At 31.2% G+C, this 24,477-nt stretch overlaps 3 protein-coding genes across 5 annotated transcripts; 2 read left to right on the top strand and 1 right to left on the bottom strand.

Moving 5' to 3' along the window:
• The first annotated feature begins 8,024 nt into the window (after nt 1-8,024).
• LOC108813170 (uncharacterized) lies at nt 8,025-14,265 on the top strand. Of its 3 annotated transcripts, none has more exons than XM_056996071.1 (9): nt 8,025-10,573; nt 11,131-11,184; nt 11,289-11,386; nt 11,496-11,649; nt 11,747-11,859; nt 11,941-12,006; nt 12,117-12,207; nt 13,654-13,718; nt 13,878-14,265. In XM_056996071.1, exons 2-9 carry the CDS (start codon nt 11,181-11,183, stop codon nt 14,076-14,078), a joined length of 792 nt encoding a protein of 263 aa, XP_056852051.1. In that variant the 5' UTR covers nt 8,025-10,573; nt 11,131-11,180; the 3' UTR covers nt 14,079-14,265. The 3 variants fall into 3 exon arrangements, with proteins under 3 accessions (XP_056852051.1, XP_056852050.1, XP_018441145.2); XM_056996070.1 differs by having other exon boundaries at nt 8,025-8,265; nt 8,403-11,184; XM_018585643.2 differs by having other exon boundaries at nt 8,025-11,184.
• Nucleotides 14,266-18,541: 4,276 nt separating this feature from the next.
• LOC108813171 (aquaporin TIP2-1) lies at nt 18,542-20,094 on the top strand. Its single transcript, XM_018585645.2, has 3 exons — nt 18,542-18,778; nt 18,859-19,109; nt 19,603-20,094. The coding sequence occupies exons 1-3, from the start codon at nt 18,652-18,654 to the stop codon at nt 19,972-19,974; spliced, it is 750 nt and encodes a 249-aa protein (XP_018441147.1). The 5' UTR covers nt 18,542-18,651; the 3' UTR covers nt 19,975-20,094.
• A 64-nt stretch (nt 20,095-20,158) lies between these two features.
• LOC108838451 (photosynthetic NDH subunit of subcomplex B 3, chloroplastic) lies at nt 20,159-21,719 on the bottom strand. The gene is made up of 6 exons (XM_056996075.1): nt 21,398-21,719; nt 21,136-21,246; nt 20,992-21,048; nt 20,811-20,873; nt 20,425-20,487; nt 20,159-20,308 (listed from the first exon to the last, which is right to left on the bottom strand). Exons 1-6 carry the CDS (start codon nt 21,626-21,628, stop codon nt 20,219-20,221), a joined length of 615 nt encoding a protein of 204 aa, XP_056852055.1. The 5' UTR covers nt 21,629-21,719; the 3' UTR covers nt 20,159-20,218.
• Between the last annotated feature and the right edge of the window lie 2,758 nt (nt 21,720-24,477).

The following is a 24,477-nucleotide window of genomic DNA, read 5'->3' on the forward strand; positions in this document are numbered from 1 at the left end:
GATAGCTACGTTTAGGACAGACCGTGGTGGAGAGTTTGTCTCCAATGAGTTCAACTCATATTGTGAAGCATAAGGCATACAGAGACACTTAACGACACCATATACTCCAGAGCAGAACAGAGTAGTGGAGAGGAGAAACAGAACATTAATGGAGATGGCTAGAAGCAATGCACATGCCAAACTATCTATGGGGAGAATCGGTTAGACACTCCACCTACCTAATAAATAGAATATCAACAAGAGCGTTAGATGGTCAAACTCCGTATGAGGCTTTAAAGGGAAGAAAGCCTAATATAAATCATCTTAGGATCTTCGGTTGCCTTTGCTATGCCAAGGTCGAGAAGATAAAATTGAGGAAGCTGGATGACATATCAAGAGTACTTGTTCATCTCGGAACAGAGCCTGGCTCAAAAGCGTACAGACTACTTGATCCGACAACCAAGAGCATCAAAGTCAGTCGTGATGTTGTATTCGATGAAACCAAAGGGTGGAAATGGAAAAGGATTGATCCAGAACCTACAAACTACAATGACTTGTCTGTCAAGCTTGGAGAGTATGGTAATCATGGAATATCGGAGACAGCAGAAAGTCCTTTATCACGAGATACGACTGTGGTTACAGAGGAAGCAGTAAAGCCAGAAGCAAAAATCACAGATGTAGTGGAAGTAGAGGATGATGAAATTGAAGTTGACCATGAAGATCAAGGAGATGACAGTGAAACCATGATACTAAGAAGAAGTGAAAGACAAACGTCTAGACCAAAGTATCTTGATGATTATGTCATGTTGTCAGAAGAAGAAAGTGAGATGCTATTGATGTGTCTAAACGGAGAACCTAGAACGTTTGAGGAAGCAAGTGAGCTGAAAGAATGGATATAAGCATGTCTAGATGAACTACAATCCATCGAGAAAAACAGAGTATGGAACTTGGTGGATCTCCTATATGGTGTGAAGCCGATTGGCCTCCGATGGTTGTTCAAAATAAGAAGAAATGCAGACGGTTCTATTAAGAAATACAAAGCAAGACTAGTGGCCAAAGGATATGTGCAGAAACATGGGGTTGACTTCGATGAAGTTTATGCACCTGTAGCCAGAATCGAAACCATTAGACTCCTTGTTAGTATTGCTGCGTCATATGGATGGGAAGTGCACCACCTGGATGTTAAAACGGCGTTTCTGAATGGTGACTTGATGGAGACAGTCTATGTAAGTCAACCAGAAGGATTTGAGGTAAAAGGAAGTGAGAAGAAAGTCTACAAACTCAACAAAGCCTTATATGGCTTGAAACAAGTACCAAGAGCTTGGAATATAAAATTAAATCAGTCGCTGGTTGAGTTGGGATTTAAAAGATGCTCTAAAGAGCCGTCGGTCTACATGAAAAACATGGCTGAAAGTGTTATTGTGGTGGCTGTGTACGTCGATGATTTATTTGTAACCGGAGCTAGTGTGAAGGTGATAGAAGCGTTTAAAAAAGAGATGGCACAAAAGTTTGATATGAGTGATCTAGGAAAGTTAAGCTACTACCTCAGAATAGAAATTCATCAAGAGGAAGGTTTTATATCGTTGAATCAACGAAACTATGCTTTAAGGATCCTAGAGGAGAGTGGAATGTCAAACTGCAATTCGTCTACAACGCCAATGGAAAACGGCTTGAAGTTATCAAAGTCCGAGGAGGAGGAAGACGTGGATGCCACAAAATACAGACGTAATGTGGGCTGCTTGAGGTATCTCCTCCACACTAGACCTGATCTATCATATGCAGTGGGCATATTAAGTCGTTACATGCAGTGTCCGAAGGTTTCACACGATGCTGCAATGAAACATTGCTTAAGTTACCTGCAAGGCACGACATCTCTTGGTCTGGTGTTTAAACGTTCAACTCCGAATGTTCCTAAACTTATTGGCTATAGTGATAATAGCCATAACATTGATCAAGACGACGGAAGAAGCACTGCTGGACATATATTCTACTTCGGCGAGAGCTTGATAACATGGTACTCTGGCAAACAAGACACGGTGGCTCTCTCAAGTTGTGAAGCGGAGTTCATGGCCGGGACAGAGACAGCGAAACAAGCCATCTGGCTTCAAGAACTACTTAGCAAGGTCACTGAGCAACCGGTTGAGAAAGTGTGATCAGAATTGATAATCAATCTGCAATTGCTCTCACAAGAAACCCAGTGTTTCATGGCAGAAGTAAGCATGTACATTCGAGATATCATTTCATAAGGGAGTGCGTTGAGAGAGGTCAAATTGTCGTTGAACATGTGCCGGGAAACCTGCAGAAAGCAGATATATTGACCAAGGCTCTAGGAAGATTAAAATTCAGAGAGATGAGGGACCTGATCGGGATGCAAGATGTAGCAAACTTAGATTTCAAGCTTAAGGGGGTGAATGTTGGGTTAAGCTTGAAACCTAAGTTAGCTTGAGATACAAGCAAAGACTTAATCCTATTGTGTGTGGGTTTCATAATATATTTAAGAGTTGTATTTATATATTATCTAATAGGATTAGGAGTTTTATACCCATATATAAGGATATGTCGAGATGTGATATAACTTATAGAGTTTGGGGATTAGCTTAAGTTTTTGAGAGAGTTTTCTTAAGCATTAATAAAGAGAGTGAGTCTTTATATAATCTTTGATTTCTATAGTAACCAGTTGTAGCAATTGGTAATTCTGGCTTGTGACATTACGGAGTTGTGATTTACACATCATATATAATATGGTTTGCTATGTTGAATAAACAAATTAACTCTAATATCTTACTGATTGGAATTTTCTATTCCACTTGTTTCTTTACTGATCATCAAATCTTGTTATAAAAGGCTGAAAGCGAAGCAGATGTGTATAATTTCACTCTCTCATACAAAGACTTGGAGAAAAACAAGAAGGAAGTCGTAGTAAAGCGTTAAGGGATCAGAGAAATGCATGTGTTGCCAATGATTGCTAGAGAATCAGAGAAGCTGGAGAAGAGACAAGAGAGAGAAGGGGGTCAAGAAGAGACACGACATGAGAGAAAACCTAACTAGTTTCGGTAAAGAGGTTAAAATTTGCAGAGGATTAAATGTGGGTTTAGTTAGTTTGGGGTGCGTAAAGAAATCTATCTTATTAAAACAGAAACATTTTGTTGGACCTAACATTTATTTTGTAAGTTTTTAAATTAAATACACATTTATACTTTATAGTTAAACCTACATTAAATCACTAATGTTTATTTCTTTATACTACTATCCATGTTTCCAAACAATATACTTATTTCTTTATATTACTATCAATGTTTCCAAACAATATATTTTTATACTACTATTAATGTTTCCAAACAATACAATAATGAATCTTATTTATTTTATATCTATCATTTTCTCTTTAAAATTTTGTAGAAATATCATAATTTCATAAATTGCAAAATAATGAACTTTAAAATTTGGATTATAAGATTACAAATTATGAAACTATTACAATTTAAATCCAATTAGATTACATATCGGTCATCCATCAGTTCAATCGGTTAGTCTCAGGTTTTACTGATTTTTTTTTAATATGAATATTTTAAAAACCTAAATTGAATTGTCAGATCTCCGGATTAACCGGTATAATCACAATCAGGTTGAATTTAACAACACTGATTTAAATGCAAAAATATTTTAAATACACACTCTTTAAGACATCTATCTTATTAAAACAGAAACATTCTGTTGGACCTAACATTTATTTTGTAAATTTTTAAATTAAATACACCTTTATACTTTGTAGTTAAACCTACATTAAATCACTAATGTTTCTTTCTTTATAATACTATTCATGTTTCCAAACAATATACTTATTTTTTTATACTACTATCAATGTTTCCAAACAATATATTTTTTATACTACTATTAATGTTTCCAAACAATACAATAATTAATCTTATTTATTTTATATCTATAATTTTCTCTTTAAAATTTTGTAGAAATATCATAATTTCATAAATTGCAAAATAATGAACTTTAAAATTTGGATTATAAGATTACAAATTATGAAACTATTACAATTTAAATCCAATTAGATTACATATCGGTCATCCATCAGTTCAATCGGTTAGTCTCAGGTTTTACTGATTTTTTTTAATATGAATATTTTAGAAACTTAAATTGAATTGTCAGATCTCCGGATTAACCGGTATAATCACAATCAGGTTGAATTTAAAAACACTGATTTAAATGCAAAAATATTTTAAATACACACTCTTTAAAAATTACCAAAATATTTGTTAAGTTATTAATGAAATTTTTCATCGTAAAATATTCCGCGCTTCCAAAGCGCGGGTCAAAGTCTAGTACCTTATATTAAAGGATAAGCATTCTAAGAAATATGTTCACACTATAATGGACACGTGTCAGTTTCAATATGATTTAGAAAAAACATTCACACTCTATATAAATGTTTTCACATTCTACATAAATGTGTTCACACTATATACTTTATATTTTGTTTTTTAATATATAAAACTCACATGTAAGATTACAAAAAATTATGAATTTAAAATCTAATTCAACAATAGGATATTAAGACATTATAAAAAATAACCCAAAACCAACTAATATTCAAATTAAGGCTGTTCAATATGCTAAAACCGAATAGTACAGAACCGAACCGAACAGAAATAGATAATATGATGTTGTTTTGGTATATACTATACAAATCGAATGAATGTGATTTTATAAAAACCGTAGGATTTAGATATAGTTTGGTTTATAATCGATTAAACCGAACAAAACCGGTCAAAAGTAGAAACATGTAAATATGTATATATTTATAACAACACATGAATATCTATTTGTTATATAAGTTGAACTATAATTATAATTTGTAAATCACTTGAACTATAATTATAATTTGTAAATCACTTGAACTATAATTAAGTAACAATTCACTGCAACTGAGGCTTCTTATTTTCTTAGTGGGGGTTATTGGTTCTAGTAGTTTAATGGATTTATAAATCCTGTTAGATTTGGAAATCTTCCATAAATCTAATGATTTTCAAATCAAACAATTGGATTTGAGAATTGACTGATATGAATTGTAAAATCAAAATAACTGAATTGTTATAAATGAATCAAATGGATTTATAAGTAGACCTTTAAGTTTAGGCGAGAATATGCTTGGGTCTGAAAAACTTGTTATAATGTCCAAAACCGTAAGCAAGTTAGACCACTGAGTTAGCACTATGAATTGGCTAAATTTTCTCAATTATCTTCCTAAGGTGAGATATTGGCCAAATGTAATTTAACATCTGTTCGAGATGTTGATCAAATAGATATCTATATGAGATATTGACAGGTACAGAAGTTATCATGCATATTTTTATTATAGTTTCTCTGTGTTATAATAAACAAGTTGAAAAATTGGAATACACTTGTCCTTTTTTCACTTATTATATTGATCATTCATCCAAAGATTACACATGATTTGAAACCACGCTAGTTGAGTTATACACATAATTCCTAGAGTCAAAGCCAGCAAACAAAGAGATAGTCTGCGGAACCAGAACCCGGAAGACAAAAGTGACCTCCAGAGACTAACTGATACACAAATAGCTAAGTACAATAAAAACAGAACACAGATCATAAGACCAAATACTAACCGAGCTGTTGCAACAAAGTACACAGATAAGAGCTTTTACGGAACACAGAAATATCACCACCAAAAGCGAACCATAAAACCCAGCAGGAAACCATCAAAGCAGCTTTGATGTTCATCTTGTCATGCCACACGTAAAATAATGGAAAAAAACCAAAAATACAAATCCAATCAAAATACCAAGGTTATGTTCAATATTTGTTCCTTTGTATTTTTATCCTTAAAACATTTCAAAATCCAATCAAATACAATTTCAAATCAAATCCATACACAAATCATTGCAATTGAATAACACTTGATTTTAAAATTTATTTATAAATCATAAAACCAATAACAGTGGATTCAAATATGAATTTTAAAATCACATAACCAATAACACTGAATTTGGATTAAATTTCCAAATCCACTAAAATATCTCTTTGCTTTATTTTAACTTTGACTAAATTGAAGTAAAGATTATAAATTTGATGGACAACAATTAGTTGAAATTCTTTACAACTTTTTTATCTTTAAACAAACAGTATTCAATCGAAACATATGGATTTGATGAACACTAAATATGGAAAAATATTTTTTTTTATTTCGTGCTTCTATTTTGTTTTTTTTTTTTCAAAATTTATAGTTTTGATATTAATTCTAGATTTGATTATCTTTTAGATGATAGAAGCGTTTTTTTGTTTTTATTCTTTTGTTTAAATATATAATATATTTTTAATAAATGACTTTTTGATAACATGACTCTAAAATTCGTATAATATATAATATGATTTTTAACTTAATAATTATGTTTTTGGTATAAAACCGAATAAACCGAAAACCGACGGAATATAAACCGAACCGGAGTAAATATAGGTTTAAATAGTAGCTATATTTTACTAACCAAAATACCAAAAAAATGAAAACACCAAACCGAACCGAAACCAAACTGATATCTGGATTGAGCACCCCTAATCAAATGAAATCGAACTATTGTTTCATTCTTTAAAATATAATGAAAATAACAATTTCATCCTGCACAAGACGCATGTCTATCCTAGTTATCCATTAAGAACAGATGAGGGTGTAAGTTTCCAAAAAAAAAAGAATGGAGCAGCGTGGTATACGTGGGTTTAGGTGAGACAGAAAGGCTTTGGTGAGATCCTTGACCAAGTTTCATTTCCATGTTTAAAAACAAGATTCTCAACCTGAAAAAGTCTTAAACGTCGGCAAAATCTGATTTGGATAATGCTTTGTGTTGTCATGTTGTGTGTGTGTGATCCACTGAGCATCATCTATCTTATTAAAACAGAAACATTCTGTTGGACCTAACATTTATTTTGTAAGTTTTTAAATTAAATACACATTTATACTTTATAGTTAAACCTACATTAAATCACTAATGTTCCTTTCTTTATACTACTATCCATGTTTCCAAACAATATACTTGTTTCTTTATACTACTATCAATGTTTCCAAACAATATATTTTATATAATACTATCAATGTTTCCAAACAATACAATAATTAATCTTAGTTATTTTATATCTATCATTTTCTCTTTAAAATTTTGTAGAAACGTCATAATTTCATAAATTACAAAATAATAAACTTTAAAATTTGGATTATAAGATTACAAATTATAAAAATATTACAATTTCAATCAAATTAGATTACATATCAGTCATCCATCAGTTCAATAGGTTAGTCTCGGGTTTTAGTGATTTTTTAATATGAATATTTTAAAAAACTAAATTGAATTGTTAGATCTCCAGATTAACCGGTATAATCACAATCGGGTTAAATTTAAAAACACTGATTTAAATACAAAAATATTTTAAATACACACTCTTTAAAAGTTAACAAAATATTTGTTAAGTTATTAGTAAAATTTTTCATCGTAAAATATTCCGCGCTTCCAAAGCGCGGGTCAAGATCTAGTTTAAAATTAGAGTCGCTCAAACACTTTTAAAGCGAATTTTATGGCTTCTGTCTTCTGAATCGGTAGGGTCAGCCTAACTAAAAATTTTAGAAAATAATAGTTAAAAAAATATTCGAGAAACAAAAAAAAATATAGATATATTTTAACTAAAATGTTTCTTAATATATTTTCAAAACTAATTTTAAAAACTTAAGTTTATTAGAAAGAATTTCATACAAAATAGGGTGGACTGCCTAAAATCCCCTGCAGACTTGCACACCCTATCTATTCCCCCTAGATTTTTTGGCTCTTGACCAATCCACCCAGAAATATGAATTCTCTTTGTATCTTCCCCTAAACTTTTTAAACCTCTCTCCTTAATCAATTTCGAAATTGAAATTAGAGGAACAAAAACGCGTTTAGAAACAGTGATTGCCCAACTAAAACAATACCAGACCCGACCCTGAAAATAAAACCGCACCCGAGTTATAAAAAGAAAATTGGGATCGTACTGAAATTAGGTTTTGTGTCTCTGTTTCACAACACAAACAAAGAACATACAGAGAAAGAGAGAGAGAAACACAAAAACGAGAGAAGAGAATGCAGAAGAGAGAGAAGAGAATGCAGTGGAGAGACAGACAGTGAAGAACAATGAAGATGGTACCATGGACGAAACCCAGACACAAAGTCTGGAAACGATGACATTAGTTTCAGTCTTTACAAATCCAGTCTAATATTTACTTAACATGCAGTAAGTTTTGTAACAGGAAGTAAGTTTTGAAACAATGACATTAGTTTTGCAACACTGAGAAACGTCTCTGTTCTTGTCCCTTTCATTATCAGGTTTCATGTTTTGATTATCAAAAACGTCTCTCTGTTCTTGTACAGGTTTCGTAGTAAGATAAACAAGTCAAACTCATGTTTTAAACTCAAGCATAACCAAGCATAAAGAACATGGTAATCTCAGTTACTGAAGGAAGAACATGATAACTCTCTCTATGTGTGGTCCTCGTTTCTCTCTCTCTCTCTTCCTGTTTCTCTCTCTCTCTCTATTCCTGTTTCTCTCTCTCTCTCTCTATATATGTTCCCGTCTCTTTCTGTTCCTGTTTCTCTCTCTCTCTGTTCCTCGTCTCTCACTGTTCTCGTCAGCTCGTCTCTCTCTGTTCTCGTCGTCGTGTCTTATTAGAGATATGTCGGGCCGGAAGATATGTATCTTACGGACCAAGATTGTGAAGCCCGTGAAACCCATGAAGACCCTCAAAACTAAAAGGAAAGACTTGAAGATCAAGTTAATCTCAAGATATTCTTAACATATTTCCATTACGTGTTTAGGAAAGTTAACATTATCTAGTGTCAATATTATGTTAATGTTAGCAATATATATATAGATCTTGTATTCTCATATCAAATACAACACAATAATATTATCATATTATATTCTATTTTACATGGTATCAGAGCAGACGATTCTTTGGGATCGAAATTAAAATTTCCGTTTTTTTTAAAGCTTTGATGGTGCACATCGTTGGTGTTGGCGATGCTGAAGAAGATGGTGATGATACTGACGATGAAAATGACCCGGATAATGATGTGAAAGCATGAAGTAATGTGCACGTGATTTGTTCCTTATATTAAAGTCATTGGGTTTGGTTATAGTTATTAGAAAAGGTTAATGGTTTATTTTTTCTAGCTTGATTTGGATACATCCAATAATTATTATGCTAAGCCAAGGTCTTGATTTATCATACGGGTTTGACAAGTTTTTAAGTTTGAAGGGTTCGGGTTTGGGTTTGTTAACCTGTTACAATATTTGTCACGGGAATATTTTAGGAGATGATTGGTCATGGGTTAGTTTAAGAGATTTATTCTATAGTTTAGAATGTCTCAATATTTGTTTTGATTTTTCCATAGTTTGGAATATTGTTGGTTATAGTTTAACCATTACGGGGGAGTTCTAGTAGAACGTCCAAGTTTTAGGTCAATTTGTTTAGTCCAAGTTACGGACTGTCCAGGTTATAGGACGATCATTTTTAGAGCTGCAGTTGCGCCCACGGGATGTATTCCCATTGTCAAGACCAAAGAAGAGCTGAAGTTTTCATCCTCTTTGTCTAAGTTGAAGTTCGATCCCGAAAGAATCTACTGATTTGTTTTCCTCAATATAGTGTCCACGACATACGTGGTCTGCTTTGTGATTGCAGATTTGCGTGTTGCATCCCACGTTTGTCGTGCGGGGGAGTATTAGAGATATGTCGGGCCGGAAGATATGTATCTTACGGACCAAGATTGTGAAGCCCGTGAAACCCATGAAGACCCTCAAAACTAAAAGGAAAGACTTGAAGATCAAGTTAATCTCAAGATATTCTTAACATATTTCCATTACGTGTTTAGGAAAGTTAACATTATCTAGTGTCAATATTATGTTAATGTTAGCACTATATATATAGATATTGTATTCTCATATCAAATACAACACAATAATATTATCATATTATATTCTACTTTACATGTCTCTCTCTGTTCTCGTCGGCGTATGTCTCTCACTGTTTCTCCTCGGCGTCATGTCTCTCACTGTTCATGTCATCTCTGTCTCTCTCTGTTCTTCGCTGTCTTCGTCTGTTTGTTTTTCGTCGTATGTTCTTTTTTTTTTGATCAACGTCGTATGTTCTTCAAATTCAGATAAAATAAATTAGAAACCATAATTTTAATTTAGCCCCAATTCGGTTACGAACGCAATTTACAAAATGCAACTAATTTACCTCTAATTTCGATTTCGAAATTGATTAAGGAGGGGGGTTTAAAAAAGTTTAGGGGGAGATATGAAGAGAATTCATATTTCTGGATGGATTGGTCAAAAGCCAAAAAGTCTAGGGGGAATAGATAGGGTGTGCAAATCTGCAGGGGATTTTAGGCAGCCAACCCTATAAAATGTTTATAAAAAGAATTCTATGTTTTGTTCTTAGTTCAGGGCCCAAAAAAATCTTAACCAGGCTCTGTGATTAGGGGAGAAACTTCCACTCCTAATCTTCGCATCTCTCGCCTTCGAAGGCAAAGACTAGCAGGTTAATTTCCTATCTATTTCGGAGATTCTGATTGAGCATTTAAGTTTCATGATACTCATTATTTTGTATCATTTCTAGTGACTTTAAGCTTCAACCTTTTTAGAAATAATATACCAAAGTTTTGAAACTGAAAAAAAAATAGGGACGAATTTCATTTTGGAAGAAAGCAAAAACATAATATTTTATGTTTATAATATATTTTATGTTTATATAAAATTTAATTAAGTTTTATATATAATAACTATTAGTTTATAATTTTAATTGGATCATGTATATTAGTTTTTTTATAATTATATTATTTTATTGAATTATATTATATTTTATACATATACAATATAGACCAAATAAATTATTAATCATAAAAATTCGTTAAAAAGCATTTTATGACAATATGGTTTGGTGGGATCGTCGACTAAGTCTCATTAATATGTTTTTTTGGGTCAAAACAACAACTTAGCTGAAAAGTTTTGTATCATGAAACTTAGTGGAAAAGCCTTGTATGACAATATGGTTTGGTGGTGTCGTCGACCACGTCTTATTTATACGTTTAAAAACAGGACTCTTAACGAGAGACTGGAAAGTCTTGAATGCGGTAAAAGCTCATGCTATGGGTAGAATCTCTCTCTGTCTCTCTTGATTGTTTCCCGCTAGTGTTTTTGGATTATGCTTGTGTAGTTGTATTGTGTGTGATCGGATGAGAATCATGTGAAAACAGATCCGTTCAAGGACTCGTCAAAGCAGAATTTATCACTAGGGAATCCCGGGGGATCTTCCACTGCTCATCCTAGTCCGCATGTCTCCATAGGCAAACAGGTTTGCTGATCTATTTCTAAGATTCTCATCATCAGGCTAAACCCCAATCTCGTTCGTGGTTTTTCTTTCCTGCTTACTCTGATCATTGAAATCTTGAAATGTTTGGTAGATTGTACAAGGTTATAGAGAACTGTTTACACACTTTATATCATTTCCATTAGCCATATACCCTGATCTGCGAGAAAAGGTTGAGGCTTTTCGGAATTCTATATTGGGTGACAATAAGGATAAGAAACCTTTTAAGTTTCAGAGCACTTTGGATGGTAAGATCAAACAAAACAAAAATAAACAAACTAATAGTGTAGGGTTTAATATAGAATTTGTTTTCGTGACATGACATGCCATCTTTGACATTAACAGAAATGGGAATCGAAAAGAGGATGTTTATTTCGCCAAATAGTTTACACTTGACTGTGGTTATGTTAAGGTTAGTAAACAAGGAAGCTGTGGATGCAGCTCAGGATATCCTTAAGGTAGAGTTATGAGATATTGTATGCATCTTTTATAGGACTGTTTGATGTTTGAGGTCTTTGTCCTTTTTCATGAAATTTAAGAGTATCTCAGAGAGTGTGATGCATGCTTTGGATAACCGTCCTGTCTTCATACGACTTAAAGGATTGGTAAGATGGAACATCTTTGGATTTACGTTACCACAATATTTCTAGTGGCTTGAAATATAAACTTTAACTTAACCCCAATGGTTCGCTTTGTATGGTTTTCTCTTGTTAAGAATTGTATGAGTGGATCTTTAGACAACACCCGCGTCCTCTATGCACCTGTTGAAGAAGTTGGGAATGAAGGTCGACTTCTAAGGGTTTGTCGCATCCTAATATAGATCTAAGAGCTTATCCCTTATATTATTTGAAAAACACTACAATATTTGAGATGTGCATGTGCATCACTATAATAATTCTTAGGATCCCATACAATTAGATTAGTCCATCTGAATATATATTATGTTTTTCATTAAATTAATCATATACTACTTAATTATTAATTTACAAAAATATTTTTTTCTTTTAAATAAAATCTATGGAATTATCTAATGTGATTAAAATATATATATAAAAATTAATAATTTTGAATAATAAAGTTTTGATAACAATTTATGTATTTTCTATAATTTCTGTTTAATTTTATATTATTAAAATAAATTAAACATTCACATTAACCATATAATAAAAAGTTCTGTATATGTTATATTTTCATTTTTAAAAAACAACAAAAATTAATAAAACTGTTCAAAGTTTCTCATTGATTTTTTTTTTGCGATCAATAATTTGATTTTTTTATAAAAAATACAAATCATCTTAAAATCATATGAGTTCGGATTCTTATTAATAGATATTCATATTAAAAACTATATATATATATATATTCCATTTAAGTTAAACTATCTACTATATAAAAATAGATAAAATTTTAAATTCCAAAATTTTCATTGAAAAAGTATTTAGAATTTAATATTTTAATTTCAAAATTTACATTAATTTTTTAAAATTATAAATTAATAAAACTATTAAAAGTCTCATACTGAAATTTTTTCAATAATTGGTTTAATTTTTTGTTACAAAAATAAACAAATGATCATAAAACCGTATGAGTAGGAAACATCAATATACTATATATCTATTTATTAAATTTATTTTAAATCATAAAAATATATTTAAATGATTGTTTAAATTTATTTACCAAAATAAGTGTAAATAGATAACACTACTTGTTTTATTTATGTTTTCGTGCCTTTAATTATTTATGTACTAATTACTGAATTTTCAATTATTTGATATATATTTATAATTTCTTAATATGTAAAAGAACACAAATAAATAATAATTTATAAAAATATTTGTATATAAAAGTACTCATTTATTCAGATCTTAATCTAGTTTTTTGTCAGCATCTACAAAACCGGTTCCAAATCTCTCTAAGAAATTGAAGTAATCTAGTTATTTATTATTGTCCCTTTGGTTTAAGATAAGTCTTGCTTAGTAAAAAAGTTTCTAAAGTATTGGCTGAGAACATCATTTCGTTTAATGAAAGATTTCTATATAGAGCATATTTAAAGGAATTTTCCTATGAAACTTTTGTTTTACAAAAAAAAAATGTATTATTTCATTGCAAAACATTCTGTAGTAGTTAGACATGTTGATTTCATTTGGTGATATGACATACAAAACGCTAGTCACGGCTCTGGAGAGACACATGAAGTTATATCCTAGTCTTTGTTTGCAAGATCTGTCGAATTCTTTGATTCCTTAATTCAGATATTATCATCGATGCATTTGCGAATGCTGGATTTGCCGGGAGAGATGCAAAGCTATACTTGAAGGTAAATGCTTTTCTTCTTTACTCTTATTATTTACTCTTTTGCCTTTTGAGTATTCTGTTGTATTAGAAACTGAAAAATCCTAGTTTACTAGGAGAAAGACGATGATCGAAGTAATATATCATCAGCATTTCCTTCATTATTGTTCCTTTTATATTGCAGCTACATGTCACGCTGATGAATACAACCTACAGATGGGATGAAAGGAAATCAAATACATTTGATGCACGAGAGATACACAAAGAGTTTGGAGAAAAAGATTGGGGTGAATATCTAATCAGAGAAGCTCAGATCTCAAAACGGTTTTGGTATGACGCGGGCGGCTACTTCCATTGCTGTGGTTCACTACCATTTCCACATTAAGTGACACTGAAAAGGATAAATATCCACTCCACAGATTCCTTGTCAGGACTCTGACCAGTGATTCAGTGGTAATATCGAATATGTAATACATGTGTGTGTATGTAACCAACCAATCATAGCAATTGGTAACTGTGGCTTGTGACATTATGTTGTGATTTACACATCATATATAATATGGTTTGCTATACTTAAATATAAATAACTTTTAATATCTTATTGATTAAATTTTTCCTTCTATTAGTTTTCTATGAATCATCAAACTTGTTATAACAAGGAAGCAGTTTGCATTGAACCGGCCACAGTCTCAAATCTCAAACCTTTCTTTCTGCACAGGTTTGAGTCCCAACAGTGGTGGTGGATACATGATTTTTTTACCTTGATCATAGTATAAAACAAATATTTTTTATATAATTCATTGTATAATAATATTGCATTAACAATATAATAATAAAACAAATATATAATATTATAAAATAGTTTTTAATGTAAAGTTTGATTTTATGGTTGAAAAATATTTTTTAGTGTTGAAAATACACTAAATGGTTTTGTTTTAAAACTAAATATATTGTTATGGTATGGAGATGTCCTTACAATAAATTATATTAGGATAATATCCGTGTTGAATGAGGATTATGTTTTTGTTTTAAAATTTGAGAAAATAATTTATTTTAAATATACATTGATTTTTTTTTACAAAATTGATTATTTAAGTGTATAAAATTGGTAAACCATCTTTGGTTGTAAATATTTTGAATTTAAATTTTAATGAGTTGAATATAAATTCATGGTTTTATTTTATTATTATTTTCAAATATTTTTTGCGGACAATTATATACTTTTATATGAATTAAATATTTAACTTGCATTTTGGATGTACTTTAAGCGTATGTGATATGTTATTTTTCTTGAATGACTCGTTTAAATTTTCACGATTTTCTTTGAAATTGGAACAAAATTATTATTTTAAAAACACTTAATACTCATATGATAGTTTTCCATTGAGACTAAAAGAATTAGTTATAGTATAGATATTACATTAGAATTTATTCTTTTATATAATTTAAGCGATCAAATTTTTATTTATAATTTTGTTGATATAAATTTATATAGAACATTTTATAAAACTTAATTTGACAGTTTACAAAATTTATGATAAAGTATATTATAGTAATTGTTTATTTTAAAGTATATATTTTTAAATTTGAATATTTATAAAACAACACATAACAACAAATAATCATTAATTGCATTTTTCATTTTAGATTATAATATATACATTGTTATATGTATAATTATAATTGATATAGTTTAAGAAATCTTACACAAACTATGAATATATATGATAAATAAATACTTATTCGAATTAAATATATATTTCTAAAACATGAAATATTGGTATATGGATATTATTATTTTATTGAAATGGATAAATTTAGAATATTATACATATATTATTGCAAATACATTGATATGAGTTAGGAAAATTTATTTCTTGTTATAAAAATTGATAATTATATAAGATATTTATATAAATAGATTTCCGAATTTAAAAATGTATCCTTTTAAAAATATTATTTTATATGTAAATATTATTATCTTATTTGAATTGAGAAAATTTAGGATGATTTAATAACAATTTAAACAATCAAGCATTAGTTTTAAACTTATTTTTTTTATTGGCTATTACGCTTATAGTATTGAACTGATATTAATAAAGGGTCAATTTTAATTGTAATGTTATAATTTTTTTGATAGTCCAAAAACTTGTTGATAAAAAATTCCTTTTAAATATAGTAGATCTGACTATTTTACTTGTCTCAGCTGATACTGGTTCATGTGAACTCTTACAGCTTTGCAAAGTTATTGAATCCTGATCGGGTGATTTTGGTGGATGGTAAGGAGTCGGGGTTGGTATGCGAACATGTTTCAGGTTCGACATATCTGTTGTATGAAACTAAATCACAATTATTTTGATCATCTTATATGAATATGAGTCCATGTTTTAGGGCTCATTATTCAAATCCAGAGGAAATATTATTTATCCGTGGAGTATATCTTTTTCAACTTTTTTGAAAATTAATTTGGGTCTTTCCATAGACCTGAGATACACCCAAGTTAATCAAAAAAAAAGTTATTGAACCCTTTTGTTTGTTAACCAAAGTGTATCCAGTATCCGGTTTGGTTTGTCTTGATCTTTCTTCAATAAACCCTGCCAAAACCGTCTTATACCTTTCTTTTAATTCAGCCCTCTTGTATTTTTAAAAAGCTGTTGACTAGCGATGGATGAGCTAATGATCGAGTTGAAGGGTTCTTAATAAATAAATACATGTATTGAACATGTTCGTTGTAAACATTGTTAATTATAAGATTAAGAGCATCTTTATTATAGGCTATTAATTAGTAATGAGTTAATAATCAAGTCAACAGATATAAAACTGGAAAGATTCTTGGGCATGGAAGCAAGACAACGAATATGAAGCTTATTAAACTCTTAAGATGTATTATTCCACCGGCCTACAACCAATCACAAAACCTTCGTTGGATATACTGTATTATATAGCTATGGATAAGTTAAAAACGTGCTATCATTCAACTAACTAAGCTTATGTAGAGATATAGTTAATTAGGAGAATAATTATCCCTTCGATCTAAACTAAACGACGTATGGTGTATTTGGTAAGGTGGCAGCAATGTACCTTGTAATGATGTATTGAGTTTCTTAAATTAGTAAGAGCCATAAGAGTTTAAGAAAAGTGTATATAGACGTAAAACAATATCATCACATATCTTTCCCATCTCAACATTACATAGGTAGTTCAAAAAAAAGAACATAACATAGGATTTGATTAGTTTTGAAAAAAAGAAACTGAAAACTTTATTTCTAGTAATTCTGAGATAGATTTAAAGTGGATGCATATATCTCTAACGTATAATCTAATATAACAAACAACCTTTTGTAATTATTAACAAAAAAATTACATTTACCTTATATTCTTACTAAATTGTGTAAACTTACGTTATGAATGTTAAATTTGCTACAAATGGTTTATTCTAAATGATGTTTTGCAACAGTTAGGCAGATCTCCTTGTAAAAAGAATTCGCACGCAGTTTTCTATTTTCCTATGTAGACACTACGATCTTTTCCATGGTTACCTCCTCAAACTAACTTATTTGGATCCATTTAATTAATAGGGAGATTAATGCACAAAGTGATGGTTTAGTTTTGTTGATCGTTAGACAACAAATATATCTCGATAGCTTTTGGATTCAATAAGAGTACAAGTGTACAAAGTGAATAAAGATATGCGTGAGAAAGTTCATAGCATGGGTAAGTAAATAGTGGATGGACCCAGTAAAACATTGTGAAATGGAATATAATCATAGACGAGTCACATCTTCATAATCTGATCATTTCACTAGGAAAAAAGATCATGTCACATGCAACCACCTCATATTTTGGCAGGCCTGTCACCCATCACATTGATTACAGCTCATATTTGTCCCTCCTTAGGTTTTTTTTTGGTAAAGATCTCCTAGTTTTGTTCGTATCCATTTGTTTTCTTGTCACTCTAGTCAAAAATCTCATATTTGTGTTCCATCTTTTTTTGAATTTTGAAAGCTCCTCTGTTTTTTTGGTCCACCACCACCCTTATTTCAGTAACTTTAAACCGGCCACTACTTTAAAACCGGCCAATGTTACTAATATGAGAAAATTTGATCCAAATAGTTGACTAATTTTTGAGATCATGCAGCCGTTCTATATAAAATATTACCAAACCATTTGTTTTTATATAACAAAAACTGATATATAGATCAAAAGTCACTAGAAAACTATAAAATATAAATTTTATTATTCAAAATATCATATCTTTGAAAGATTTCCCAAATACACAAACTTTAGATCTAAGAAGAGTCTTTGAAACTTTAAAAAGAGTAGCTGATTTAAATACCCTTGGTAATTGTTTTTTTTTTATAAATTAAAAGTTCAAAGTATTGTGAAAATTTTAGATTTTGGTGGTATTTTGAAAATCAAAACATAAAAGTAGTATTTTGAGATTTTTTGTCCTACATATATAGTTTGAAACTAATGAGCTTAAAAATTATTAGAAAATCATATTTCGATTGATTATGTTATTATTTCATTTACTAGTGTTACTCTGTAGTTTTATTTTTTTTGTCGACGTTACTCTGTAGTTTCGATAGAGATATCCAATTATTTTGTGTCATACAATAACCACAAATAGGTCATGAATTATTTTGTGTCTTCTTTTCTGGAGTGTTCCACGTAAATTTCAACATTTTAATCTTTTTAGGGAACTTCCTATCACAAGTCCAATAGCTATAGAGAAATGGAAACACACATGAAATCATTTACTAATGCGTGTGTCCCACTCCCACCCACCACAAAAATAAACTCATAATTTAAAAGATTAGTTTAAAATATATTGTGCATGAATATATATGGCGAGACTCCTATATAAATAGAGAATATCATCTAAAAGGTCTTATCATCTTCTTCATTAAGCAAAAAAAAAACCCCTTCAAGCGTCTATTCATTCTTCATCTAAAACAATGGCAGGAGTTGCCTTTGGTTCTTTTGATGATTCTTTCAGCTTGGCTTCTCTACGAGCTTACCTTGCTGAGTTCATCTCCACTTTACTGTTTGTCTTCGCTGGTGTTGGCTCAGCCATTGCCTACGGTTCGTAACTATATAATATTTCATAATCTGTAACAATGGGTCCATTATACTTAATGAATGTGTCACATTTGTGTATATAGCGAAACTAACGTCTGATGCGGCTCTTGATACGCCGGGACTTGTCGCCATCGCTGTGTGCCATGGTTTCGCCCTCTTCGTGGCGGTTGCAATCGGAGCCAACATCTCCGGTGGCCATGTGAACCCAGCCGTTACTTTTGGCCTTGCTCTCGGAGGTCAAATCACACTCATCACCGGAATTTTCTACTGGATCGCTCAGCTTCTCGGCTCCACCGCCGCTTGCTTCCTTCTTAAGTTCGTCACCGGTGGCTTGGTATGTCCTCATCACAACGTCCTTATTAGTATAATAAAATCACAGTCTGTATTGGATCACTGGTACAACCTACAAAACAATACAAAATGCTCACATTAAAAACAAGAATAGTTATGTCAGTTATTAACTCTCCACTAGTGTGTTTCTCAAAAATTAACTCTTAGAAAACAAAAAAAAAGTCTTTTTAGCTTTGCAGGGTCAACAAGCAAATCTAATTAGACTATTAATTAGGTTACAATATAACAAGTTTGAACAAAAGAAAAGAGTTTTCTCAATTGTTATTTTGTCCATTTCTATAGTTTATGTTAACTATATATTAGACACATGATTTGTTTAAAAGTTGAAGTTATATAATATTGCAAGTTTTTGTCTAATTCAAAGGAACATTATTTGAGTTTTCTTAGGTTGCTTTCCCCTAGTATACAATTCTTGAGTCTGTTAATTAATTATCAGAAACTAATGAAACAAACGCTTAAACTATGGGAAAACGCAGGCGGTTCCAACACACAGCGTTGCGGCTGGAGTAGGAGCCATTGAAGGAGTAGTGATGGAGATCATCATCACCTTCGCTTTGGTCTACACAGTCTATGCCACCGCCGCTGATCCCAAGAAAGGTTCGCTTGGAACCATCGCTCCTCTCGCCATTGGTCTCATCGTTGGTGCCAACATCCTCGCCGCTGGTCCATTCTCAGGTGGATCCATGAACCCAGCACGTTCCTTTGGACCAGCTGTTGCAGCTGGAGACTTCTCTGGTCACTGGGTCTACTGGGTGGGACCACTCATTGGTGGTGGACTCGCTGGACTTGTCTACGGAAATGTCTTCATGCCTTCTTCCGAACATGTTCCTCTTGTCTCTGAATTCTAAGCAGAAATGTAATGATTCTTGTTTGTTTTCTTTGTCTCTCCATATGTTACTTTGTTTGGTGTTTGGTTTCGTTTCGTTGTATGAACATCATTTAATGGAAGCCTGTTTCATTATTAATAACCTTCATATATAATCATTTAGGTTTATCTAAATAGCTAGTTGTATGGTTAAATATCGACAAAGATTAAAATGAACTCGATTGTTATTGTTTCATGATCTAGACAATAACAACTGGATCGTACTTTCACGTAGAACTTTCGGGATCATCAATAGGTAAATTCTTAGGGATGTTCCATTCATGAGCTTTCCACTCTGGCAATTGTTGTATGACGACCTATTCAATAGGTTATTAATTTAAATTAGCCACATATATTAAAAAATTGTACGTTACTAATCTATACTATATAATAGAGATTTAGAGAAAGAGAGACGTTATAATATAATATTTACCAATCCGGTTGAATCTGGATTTCCCACGTTGGTTTGACAAGCTAGTCTCCAGTTTTTTGGTTTCTGTAAAAACATTTGTTATTTTAAACTGTAACCAAATGATACACGATTGTAAAATACTCCATCTGCTTCATAATATTTGATGTTTTGCCTTAGCGCACAAAGATTAAGAAAACTAGATTTTTCTAAAAAAATATTTTAAAATATTATTTTAGAATCAATTAACCAATAATAAAAAAGACAGTGAAATCTAATTGGTTGAACAGTTTCTAATAAAGTTAAAGTTAACTTTGAAATCTCAAAACTTCATCTAATTTGAAACAAAATTATCTTTCTAAAACCTCAACTATATTGAAACGGACAGTAATTACAAAATAAGAACATACCCTTTTGAGTTTCTCCTTTTCAATGTCAGTTCGTGGGTTGAGAAGCTCCTTTCCATTTACAATCTGCAAAGAACATCCATCAATATTCCATGATCAAAAAATATATAAGTTTATATGATAAATCTTCATTTTAATTTTTATTTTTTTTAAAACAACATTTCTTATGAGCTTATTGGTATACCTCGACCATGCAAGTAGCGCAGGTTCCTACTCCTGCGCAGTTTGACAAGGGCTTACTCTGCGAAGTTAATGACACATGAAGATGACACTCCAAATAAAATTTGACTAAGAGAAACAATCAAATCGAGGGAAAGAAAAATCATACATAAGGACCATAGAGTTCGATGTTAGAATCCAACATTATGTCTCTAAGTTTCTGTCCACCGCACGCTCTTCTCCAATGCACGTCCGGTGTCCCGTCCGGTAGCAACACCGACTGAAAATTAAATTATAGTAGCACAATTACTTAAATTTCTACTATAAATTAACCATCCATTCAAAATCCACCTCAGAACATCTTTTAACAATACATATAACTAATAACAATATTATTAAATAGTTCGTCGAGAGTGATGATCACTACTTACATGGACGAATGCAAAATCGACAGCAGGAGGTTCATCATTCAGCTCATCTGCGACTGGAGGCTGGCTTGCTGGTGCGGTGCTTATGGCCCGGATAGTTTTGGCTCTGGTGGCATTGTGTTTTGAGCGTAAGTAGGACGACTTGGGGTGACTAAGTTTGGTTTTGTGGCTAAAGATATGATTCTGAGATAGAGAAGCTACTAAGCCTGAACCATTCAACTGTAGACTTCCCATAGTCTTGCTCTCTTTTCTTAAAAACAATCAAAAGAATAAAAAGGGTTGGGACTTTTAATTCGGATAATGTTTTATATCACTTCTTGAGGTTTCTATGGAAGTGTGTGGTGCCTCCTCTATCTCTTATCCGCTGTACATGCGACGGTTTAGTTAATTGGTTAACAACATTAAATGACAGAACCGGCTCTTTTTAAATAGCTTCTACGTACAAAAAATACATACAGTATGATGGATAGCTATTATTGTGAATTTTGTTTTAGAACGTCATCTTATTAACATGATTAAGAGTGTACAATTCATCCTTCCGTTTGTAGGTTTTCAAAACTTCAGTTATAAGTATATATATTGAATTTGTTATTTTCGATTTGATACAAATGAGTACTGTTACTTTCTTATTTGTTTTATTCAAAAGTTTTAATAGGTTAACTATTGTTCATTAGTTGTGGTTACGATCTATTCAAAGATGGAAAATATAACCAACCAATCTTTTTCTACAGTTTTAAATTCGAATTCGATACACAATTACGGTTGATGATATAGACAAATATGTAGTCTGATTTTTTATTATAAAACTTGGATATGTAAAAGTTATCGATTTGAGTAACGTATAATTTATACGTTAGAGATATATGCATCCACTTTTAAACTATCTCAGAATTACTAGAAATAAAGTTTTCAGTTTCTTTTTTTTCAAAACCAATCAAATCCTATGTTATGTTGAGATGGGAAAGATATGTGATGATATTTTACGTCTATATAGACTTTTCTTAGCAATCATCTTACGTCGTTCACATGGATGCGGATCCTCCGGTTTGGTTAACAGAGTCAATATGAGTCTGTAATGTTGCTGACAAAAAAAAAAGACCACTACAAGAAAAATCGGTATTAGTAGCACCCGAAAAACGCTATCATAAGGTTTTCATAGCGTTTCGAAGAACGCCGTGACAGCCGCAGCTATAATAGACCCTCCACTTATTGTAGCGTATTTTCATGTGCTATAATAAATATACATATTGTAGCATTGAACGTGTGCTCTTGATTAGTTTTTTTATAGCATTGGTCTACTGTTATAATGTGTTTTTTTTATGACGTTTTTATAACGCTGTAAAATATATTATAATTACATAGATATAATGCTATGTTATTATTTCTCATTTATATTTTTAAATTCATAATTATTAATTAAAATTATAAATTAATATATTTTAATTCACGTTTTAAAAATTAAAATTAAATTCTAATATAACTGGTTTTGTGAATAAAATTATTTATTATTTAATTTTTGGTTTACAAATGTATTGGTTTATTACAAAAAACCGGTTTACATACAAACCCGGTTTATTAACTAACCCTAACCAAACCTAACTGACCCTAACTAAACCTAACTAAACCACGTTCTTTTTCGATCTCCGCCGCACTCCTCGTTGACGCCGAGACCACCAGCCACGAACACCACCGTTCGATCTGCCCGTCATCTTCCTACTCCATCCTCCTCCTCCTTGCGTCTCTGTCTGCTCTCCTTCTCCGCCTTTCTTCTTCTTCTTCTTGCTCGGCTCCACCACATCTGTCGTTTGTTATGCCTCTGCCTCCGCCTCTTCTCTCCATATCCGGCTGTTCTTCATCTTCTTCATCTGTTTTTTCTTTGAATACAGTTTTCAAAACAAAAGCAGAAAAAGATTCAAACTTTCATCAACAATTTCAGACAGGGAGACAATCCAAATTTTTATAATAAAAAATGGGGAGACTTTTACTTACTCTTCTCTGTAGCCAATCCATCGTTCTTCAATATAAACCAAACAGTTACAGATACGCAAAGAGGAAACAGATCGGAAACAAGATCTGGCAAGCAGACTCATCATTCCAGATTCGATAAGAAAAAAAAAGATGAGAGGAAGACACAGAGTAGAGAAATGTGAAAGGGGAGAATTACGGGGTAAGAGGAGAGAGAGAGACAAACACATCTTTACACCTTATGAATTCTTGTCCGTTAGATTTAGGATAATCAACGGTTGTAGTTAAAAGAAAGACTGATCTTCGTCCTTGTGTATTATTGGTCGATTTGTGGTTAAAATAATAAAAAAATCGATTAGTTATATCCATTAGATTGACATAAATTAACGGTGAAGATTGATCTATTGGTTATCCTCGCCATTCTCCCTTATTGGTCAAGGCTTTTTTTTCTTTTTTTCTTTTTTTTTCTTCTTCTTTGTTATACTGTTTTTTACATTAAATTAAGTTTATAATTTCAAAAGTATAATTGAAACATTTATAATAAAATTAGCATATTTAAATTTAAGACTGATGTTAAAATATTATATTAAATTAATGACTTTGTATGTAGAGATTAAGTTTGGGGTTTGAAGTTTAAATATAGAGTTTAGGGTATAAAATTATAGTTTTTAAATTTGGAATCAAATATATGGTTTGAGATTAAATTTTCAAAAATTATTAAACTTAGAATTTTATATTTAAGATCTGTGATTAAATTTTTTAAAATGTTAGAGTTTCATCTTATAGAAATTATAATTTATTACAACTTAAGATTTGATGTTTTATGATATATGTAAATATGAGGTTTGTGGTTTAGGGTTTAGATGTAGAATTAATTATAAATTTGAGTTTTAGAATATAATGGAGTTTAATTTTAAAATTTATATTATAACTTTGAAAAAGTTAAGATTTATAACTTTGTATGCAAGGCTTAAGTTTGGGGTTTAGGGTATTAGATTTAGGGTGTAAATTAAGATTTGGTTTTGAGGTTTAGATTTTAAATTTGATAATAGATTTAAACTTTGAGCATAAGTTTAAGATTGAAAAGATTGAATATATGATTTGAGTTTTTATATATT

Source organism: Raphanus sativus, unplaced genomic scaffold (assembly GCF_000801105.2).
Source record: "Raphanus sativus cultivar WK10039 unplaced genomic scaffold, ASM80110v3 Scaffold0117, whole genome shotgun sequence".
Taxonomy (NCBI): Eukaryota; Viridiplantae; Streptophyta; class Magnoliopsida; order Brassicales; family Brassicaceae; genus Raphanus; species Raphanus sativus.

Coding starts and splice junctions, on each gene's coding strand:
- LOC108813170 (XM_018585643.2), top strand. CDS start 11,073: ATGACAATATGGTTTGGTGGTGTCGTCGACCACGTCTTATTTATACGT. Junction 11,650..11,746: donor GTTTCAGAGCACTTTGGATG/GTAAGATCAAAC, acceptor TGACATTAACAG/AAATGGGAATCGAAAAGAGG. Junction 12,208..13,653: donor TCGACTTCTAAGGGTTTGTC/GCATCCTAATAT, acceptor TCCTTAATTCAG/ATATTATCATCGATGCATTT.
- LOC108813171 (XM_018585645.2), top strand. CDS start 18,652: ATGGCAGGAGTTGCCTTTGGTTCTTTTGATGATTCTTTCAGCTTGGCT. Junction 18,779..18,858: donor TGGCTCAGCCATTGCCTACG/GTTCGTAACTAT, acceptor TTGTGTATATAG/CGAAACTAACGTCTGATGCG. Junction 19,110..19,602: donor AGTTCGTCACCGGTGGCTTG/GTATGTCCTCAT, acceptor GGGAAAACGCAG/GCGGTTCCAACACACAGCGT.
- LOC108838451 (XM_056996075.1), bottom strand. CDS start 21,628: ATGGGAAGTCTACAGTTGAATGGTTCAGGCTTAGTAGCTTCTCTATCT. Junction 21,049..21,135: donor TCGAACTCTATGGTCCTTAT/GTATGATTTTTC, acceptor TTAACTTCGCAG/AGTAAGCCCTTGTCAAACTG. Junction 20,874..20,991: donor GCGCTACTTGCATGGTCGAG/GTATACCAATAA, acceptor TGTTCTTTGCAG/ATTGTAAATGGAAAGGAGCT.